The following is a 7,091-nucleotide window of genomic DNA, read 5'->3' as shown; positions in this document are numbered from 1 at the left end:
GTGTGTGTGTGTGTGTGTGTGTGTGTGTGTGTGTGTTGGTCAAGAGGTCACAAGGTCCTTAGCCCTTAGCTTTTCAGAGAAGCAGCTGCTGTTAATTTGGGAAATGGGTCAAGCCACCACAAAGACATCCCAAAGCAGCAGAATGAAACACTAAACTGCACAATGTCACCTCAGGGAAGCCAAAACTGAACAAAAGACACAAATATTCTGAAGGAAAGACACATAGCATGAGTGAAACAGGCAAAAAGCTGAATGTGAAATAATTTCTTATTGAAATAAAAACACTGATGACACTTTTTGAACAGAGAGCCGACAGAGAGRCATTCAAACACAGCTGCATGCTTGTTTTAAAGTGTAATGCTATATTTAGTCAGATTTATTTGAGTGCATCACATGTGCCAGTAGGGGGCAGAGTTTTACCAAACATGGTGTGCTGCTCCTCCATGCTGCTGATCTGTTTTCTGATTAAACAAACATTAGACTTATGCTGTGATAATGTTGTCATAAGTAAGCAAACAAACAAATCAGATGACATATTAGCATAAAATGCCATTAATTGACATCAGGGCCGTGTGATTGACAGAGCCGTAATACAGCTGTTATAATAACCGTAATACACGACATATCGGCGCACCAATCAGTTGCCGAGGAGCTGATTGGGTCTGCTACCCCACACCGACTGACTGGGACAGCAGCTGAAGGGAAAGCGGACGGACATCTGCGAAACACAGCGAGCCATCCAGCCAGCCCTCCTCCTCCTCGGTGTCCCGCTGCAGGGAGACATGGCCGGGATCCTGGCGTGGTTCTGGAACGAGAGGTTCTGGCTCCCCCACAACGTCACCTGGGCTGATTTGAAGAACACGGACGAGGCGACGTTCCCGCAAGCCGAGGACCTGTATCTGGCGTGTCCTTTAGCCTTCTGCATCTTCATGATCCGGCTGGTTTTTGAAAGGTGAGCTGGTGGCTGTGGGGATGCGGGTTTGTTGTGTGTCGACGAGCGATGCGCAGCCGTCTGTGTCCAACCCCCCACCACACTCCACACACAAACAATGGCATCTGATTTGGTTTTTACATCCCACAAATCAGCACGGCTGATCATCAGTCTCCTTCAGGCCTTGTCTCTGCTTCACACGCATCTGTCAGAGAGCGCACACAACTTACCACCTGTCTCTGGAGCCTGGAGCTTTCATTTAAACCTAACAAAGAAAGGGGCCCTTCAATAAACAAAATGCATTTTTATTATTATTCTGAATGTTTTGTGTTATGAGTCATGTTGCCTCATTCAGTCATCAACAATGATTACAATGTGATCACAGTCGTTCTTGTCACGTGAGTCTTAAATCTGAGCCTCACAACTTCCATTCATGATCAATGTTTAAAACATAATCTGAGCTTTATTTTAAAAAAATAAACTCCTCAAATGGGATTTGTTGTTAAATCTGGTCGCATGTGTTGACCTCCCACAGCTTCCCATCATTTGTTCTGTCCTCATGTGTTAAAATATCTCAAGTACAAAAAAAGTCAACTTCCTCCTTTAGTCTGCAAATATATTTTATAATAAATGTGTATAATGATTGTCTGCCACCTTTCATGCAAGAGTTTCAAGATCCTCTTATGTTCAGAAGTGACTCATTGTAGCTGTTTTGACATACCTCAGAGTAACTGTTGTGAATGACTCTGCCACTCCAAATTTTACTTCATTAGCTGTAAAACAGACTGGGTTGTAGACATTTTTGTGTGGGCTAATGTCTGTGGGCTGTGGCAAACATCTTAAATTTCCTTGACTCTAAATGTTGAACAGTTGTTTATATAATCCAATAATTACTTTCTGAAAGTTTGATCAAAATCCATGCATTTCTTTGAGATATTTTGCAGTTTTGACTCCCAACAAATAAAGCTAAAGTTTTAAGCAAATATCTAGCATGTTGACAAGCCTTTAAATAATTAACGTGACTATCAGCTACAAATTATTATAATTTTAGCCTCATATCTATATCATAGCTATAGTATTGTGTTTTTAAGGTCAGTTGGCTGTGGTGGCCATCTTTAATTAGATTGGCTCCAAAAGTCAATCAGTTGTTGCGATGCATCCAATGATTATTTCCTGAAAGTTTCATTCAAATCTGCACAGAGGTTCATGAGATACTTTGCYAACAGACCAACAGTTTTGACAACAACAAATAAAGCTAAAGTTTTAAGAAAATATCTAGCATGATGACAAGCCCTTAATGTGACTATCAGCTATAACTTATTATAATTTTAGATCAATATCTATAAAATTGACTGAATTATAGCTATATCATAGCTATAGTAYTATGTGTTTTTAGGTCAGTTGACTGTGGTGGCCATTCTTAATTGGATTGGCTCCAAAAGTCAATCAGTTATTGTGGTACATCCAATGATTATTTCCTGAAAGTTTCATTCAAATCTGCACAGTGGTTGATGAGATATTTTGCTAACATATATAAAAAATTGACTTCAAATGGTTCATGGCAAAACTTGTAATTAAAAAAGAATAAATAATTTTTTTATATCTTTTAAAATATGTGTTAGGGATCAGTCTCAGCTACTAGCTGCACTCCCAAATAACTGAGTATGATCATTACCAACTACAATGTGTTGTATTTATGAATCTAAATTAAACTGAAAATCCTTATTTCATTTTAGTTTTTAATTTTTTTCAGGTTTATTGCAAAACCATGCGCCATGGGTCTAAAAATCCAAGCCAACGGGCCTCAAAAGGCACAACCAAACGCCATCCTGGAAAAGGTTTTTACTGCTATAACCAAGGTGGGAGGTGCATTTTCTTTATGTTTGCCATACTTTTTATAATTTATCATGCGGCTATAAATAACTCTGAAACTCGGTGGGTGTTTTCCTGCCAGCATCCAGACGAGAAGAGACTGGAAGGCCTGTCCAAGCAGCTCGACTGGGATGTGCGCACCATCCAGCGTTGGTTCCGGCAGCGGCGCAACCAGGAGAAGCCGAGCACTCTCGCCAGATTCTGTGAAAGCATGTRAGACCATCTTTAATTTCTAACTTAGCTACAAACACTTKGCTCCAGTGATGAATACCAGCCTGAAACAAATCACAACTGCCAAGAAAATCCATTATATGGACCATTATATCAGCTTAATGCTGGTATTTACATTAGTGCTTCAATTTAACTCACTCCTTCAGCTGATGTGTGTGAAGGCTTATTTAAATAGGCTGCAGCAGATTGCTTTGCATCAACACCACAACTGATAAATATAGTAAAAGCAGGAATGATGGATAACTTTATCAGAGCAAATTTCTGCAAGATCATTTTCATACYATATGAGAGCACGAGGTCAGTCCGTTGGGTGACGGAAAGCAAACGCTAATGAAAAAATAAAAAAACCTCTGATAAATGGAGACATTAAAATGCCTGCGACATGCCTTCAAATACAAAAAGTCAAAGGAAGCATCTTTATATTGAAGAAACTTGACATAATACACATGACTGCATYCATTTTTTCACATTTCTTCTGGACTTGGCTCAGCAAATGTGAAACAGGAAGTAACATCAAAGGGGAACTCTTAAAAGAAAAATCTCTCGGCACTAACTTGCAAACCTAAACTGACCTATTCCTAGACAACCATGTTATAAGTCATCTCTTCTTCCTTTTGTTTTATTTATTTTTTTCCTGGAACAAAAAGTCCACATCTGTAGCAAACATTGCCTTTTCTATAGAACATTGCAGGTGATGAAAGATTGAAATTGAATCCATTCTCTCATYAGTCTAGYGAAATGCTACATGCTAAAAACAAATGGTGTGGATCGTGTTTCCGGAACTGATCAGGSAGTGACTTTTTAATTTTTTGCTCTATGTTATCAATGTTATCTTTCCAAAAATGCTTTCATATCTATTACAAAACATTGGGAATGGAAATTTGTTGTGCGTGAGTTTAAATTGCTCTGTACCCTTCCTAAAAAACACAGAGAGGCAATTATACAGCGAGTAAAATAAGTATTGAACACGTCACCATTTTTCTCAGTAAATATATTACTAGAGGTGCTAATGACATGAAATATCCACCAGATGTTGGTAACAACTCAAGTGATCCATACATACAAAGAAATCAAACCATAAATGTCCAGAAATTAAGCTATTTGTAATAATGTGGAATGGCACAGGGAAAAAGTATTGAACACACTTACTGAAATTTATCTAATACTTTGTACAAAAGCCTTTGTTGGCAATGACAGCTTCAAGACGCCTCCTGTATGGAGAAACTAGTGGCATGCATTGCTCAGGTGTGATTTTGGCCCATTCTTCCACACAAGTCTTCAAATCTTGAAGGTTTCGTGGACCTCTTCTATGAACTCTGATCTTTAGTTCTTTCCATAGATTTTCTGTTGGATTCAGGTCAGGTGATTGGCTGGGCCATTCCAGCAGCTTTAGTTTCTTTCTCTGAAACCAATTGAGAGTTTCCTTGGCTTTGTGTTTGGGCTCATTGTCTTGCTGAAATGTCCAGCCACGTTTCATCTTCATCATCCTGGTAGATGGAAGCAGATTTTTATCAAGAATGTCTCTGTACATTTTCCACTCATCATTCCTTCAATTATTTGAAGTTTGCCAGTACCATATGCTGAAAAACAGCCCCACACCATGATGTTCCCACCTCCAAACTTCACTGTTGGTAAGGTGTTTTTGGGCTGATGTGCAGTGCCATTTGACCTCCAAACATGATGTGTATTCTGGCATCCAAACAGTTCAATGTTGGTCTCATCTGACCAGACTATATTCTCCCAGTATTACACAGGCTTGTCTAAATGTTGTGCAGCAAACTTTAAAGGAGCTTCAACATGCTGTTTCTTCAGCAGTGGAGTCTTGCGTGGTAAACGTGCATACAGGCCATGGTGGTTCAGTGCATTACTTATTGTTTTCTTTGAAACAATCGTACCTGCTAATTCCAGGTCTTTCTGAAGCTCTCCACAAGTGGTCCTTGGCTCTTGGACAACTCTTCTGATAATTCTTTTTACTCCTCTGTCAGAAATCTTGTGAGGAGCACCTGGTCGTGGTCGGTTTATGGTGAAATAATGTTCTTTCCACTTCTGAATTATGGCCCCAACAGTGCTCACTGGAACCTTCAGAAGTTTAGACATTCTTCTGTAACCGATGCCATCATTATGCTTTGCAACAATAAGGTTGTGAAGGTCTTGAGAGAGCTCTTTACTTTTACCCATCATCAGATGGTTCTTGTGTGATACCTGGCCATCATTTGGGACTGAACCAGCTGATATTAACTTGCACTGACAAGGGGCAGGCTTGCTTTCTAATTACTGAGAAAGTTCAGCTGGTGTCTTGGCTTTCCATGCCTTTTTACACCTCCCTTTCTTCATGTGTTCAATACTTTTTCYCTGTGCCATTCCACATTATTACAAATAACTTCATTTYTGGACATTTATGGTTTGATTTCTTTGTATGTATGGATCACTTGGGTTGTTTCCGACATCTGGTGAAAATTTCATGTCATTAGCACCTCTAGTGATATATTTACTGAGAAAAATGTTGACGTGTTCAATACTTATTTTACCCGCTGTATTATTGCTCGTGGCAGTAGTGGATGAGAAGATGCTGGATGGATCTTTAACTATTAACCCTTTAGTTGTGGTTAACTAATTCTGTGTCTTTCATGGCATCTCAGCCGTGCAGCATAAAAATAGTTGCGTTTGTGTGGCAATGTAGTTAAATGTGTCCCAGTCTGACTCACTCTAAACCATCAAGGCGAAGTGGCTAATCTGCAGCAAAGCGTTAGCCATCAGGGAGATTGTACTTACTTAACGGCGTGATGTTCAAGGCTGAGGAGCGAGTTTTGCTGTCAGAGCGGAGTCATGTCTGACACCGGTGGAATAAATCTGGCAGTCAGAGACACGAGGAGCCTCACATCGTCTGATCCGCCCGCGGCTGCTGTTCACTCAGGAGAACGCGTTCAGCTGATTAGGCTRCTGGACCCCTGTTCCAACCTCACGCAAACATGCTTCCTCTTGCACGGGACGAACCCGGATTTACCTGGATCCTGGARTTTGTGTCAACTTGAAAGCAGTTGTTTTCAGCGTAATTATCACCCTCTGCCAAAGGCAAAAGGGTGATAATKTTCTCATAATRTTGCATGAGTTCTTGCACAATGTCATTTACAAGATTTGACTATTTAAAACACTGGCTTGAAAGCTGGTGGGTGGTACGCACACTTTCTGGGAACTCTAGGATTTAATTACGAGTAGTCTTAATACTTTGTCCAGGTTGTCTGTCTCTGTTGGTGCAGGTCTCAGAGCAAAGCCGGTTCAGTCCCTCCAGCAGCGATTGAGCTGTAATTAGGCTCCCGTGGCCCCGTTGTTGCAGACTGATAAGATTCTTTGTCTCAAGTTGAGTCTGATCTGTTGTGTGTTCTTTTTATTTTGCAAACAGAGGGTGTAGAAAGCCATTTTACTCGTGAATTAATGAAGACTCGGCATGGAGCTTTTGTTGTACAATACACCCTTTTTTCAAATACACAGCAGAAATGTCAAACAATCCAATTCAAGTTTTGTTGCTGTTGCAAGAATCACATTGCAAAGTAGTTCTTACAACATACTGGAGTCTTTATAAAAAGAAAAAAATCCCAGCATGACAACACAGCACATCTTGGTAGACGTTGCAGTGCAGTTCATTCCCTCTTTTTTKAAGTGGACACTTTGATGTCAACAGTCCCAGCTGTGTGATCTCATCTTTCTCCATCCATCATCCTCTGTGCTTTTACTAAGAACAAAGACATTATTATGAGTAAAAAGAAAGATGTTAAATATGTTTAATTAACACAAAAAAAGAATACAGATTGTTTTAGATTTCAGTGTAATGCTTTAAGCTTTTAAAGAAGTTGAAACTTTGTCAGGGTTCTGGCGGATCCTTAAAAAGTCTTAAAAGGAATTGAATTCATCAAACCAAAAAATAAAGCCTTAATTAACCTTAAAATGTCTTAAACCAATCTTTCAGAGGTCTTAAAATTGTTAAAACATTGTAAGCAGAATAATTGTAATTCTTCTCAAATATTAAAATAATTGAAAACATTTATTTATTTTTAATAAT

The 7,091-nt window shown here is 39.5% G+C and overlaps 1 protein-coding gene across 1 annotated transcript in view; it reads left to right on the top strand.

Moving 5' to 3' along the window:
* Positions 1-272: 272 nt before the first annotated feature.
* The window catches only part of cers6 (ceramide synthase 6), a 20,459-nt gene continuing 13,640 nt past the window's right edge, over positions 273-7,091 (top strand). The window contains exons 1-3 of the mRNA XM_014001477.1: positions 273-952; positions 2,685-2,790; positions 2,886-3,016. Coding sequence (XP_013856931.1) covers positions 783-952; positions 2,685-2,790; positions 2,886-3,016 — 407 coding nt within the window. The 5' untranslated portion in view covers positions 273-782. The remainder of the gene's footprint in view (positions 953-2,684; positions 2,791-2,885; positions 3,017-7,091) is intronic.

This window comes from Austrofundulus limnaeus, unplaced genomic scaffold (genome assembly GCF_001266775.1).
Source record: "Austrofundulus limnaeus strain Quisiro unplaced genomic scaffold, Austrofundulus_limnaeus-1.0 Scaffold9, whole genome shotgun sequence".
NCBI classification, from domain to species: domain Eukaryota; kingdom Metazoa; phylum Chordata; class Actinopteri; order Cyprinodontiformes; family Rivulidae; genus Austrofundulus; species Austrofundulus limnaeus.
Note: the sequence above shows the minus strand (reverse complement) of the source record. Positions and strands in the feature narration are given on the sequence as shown.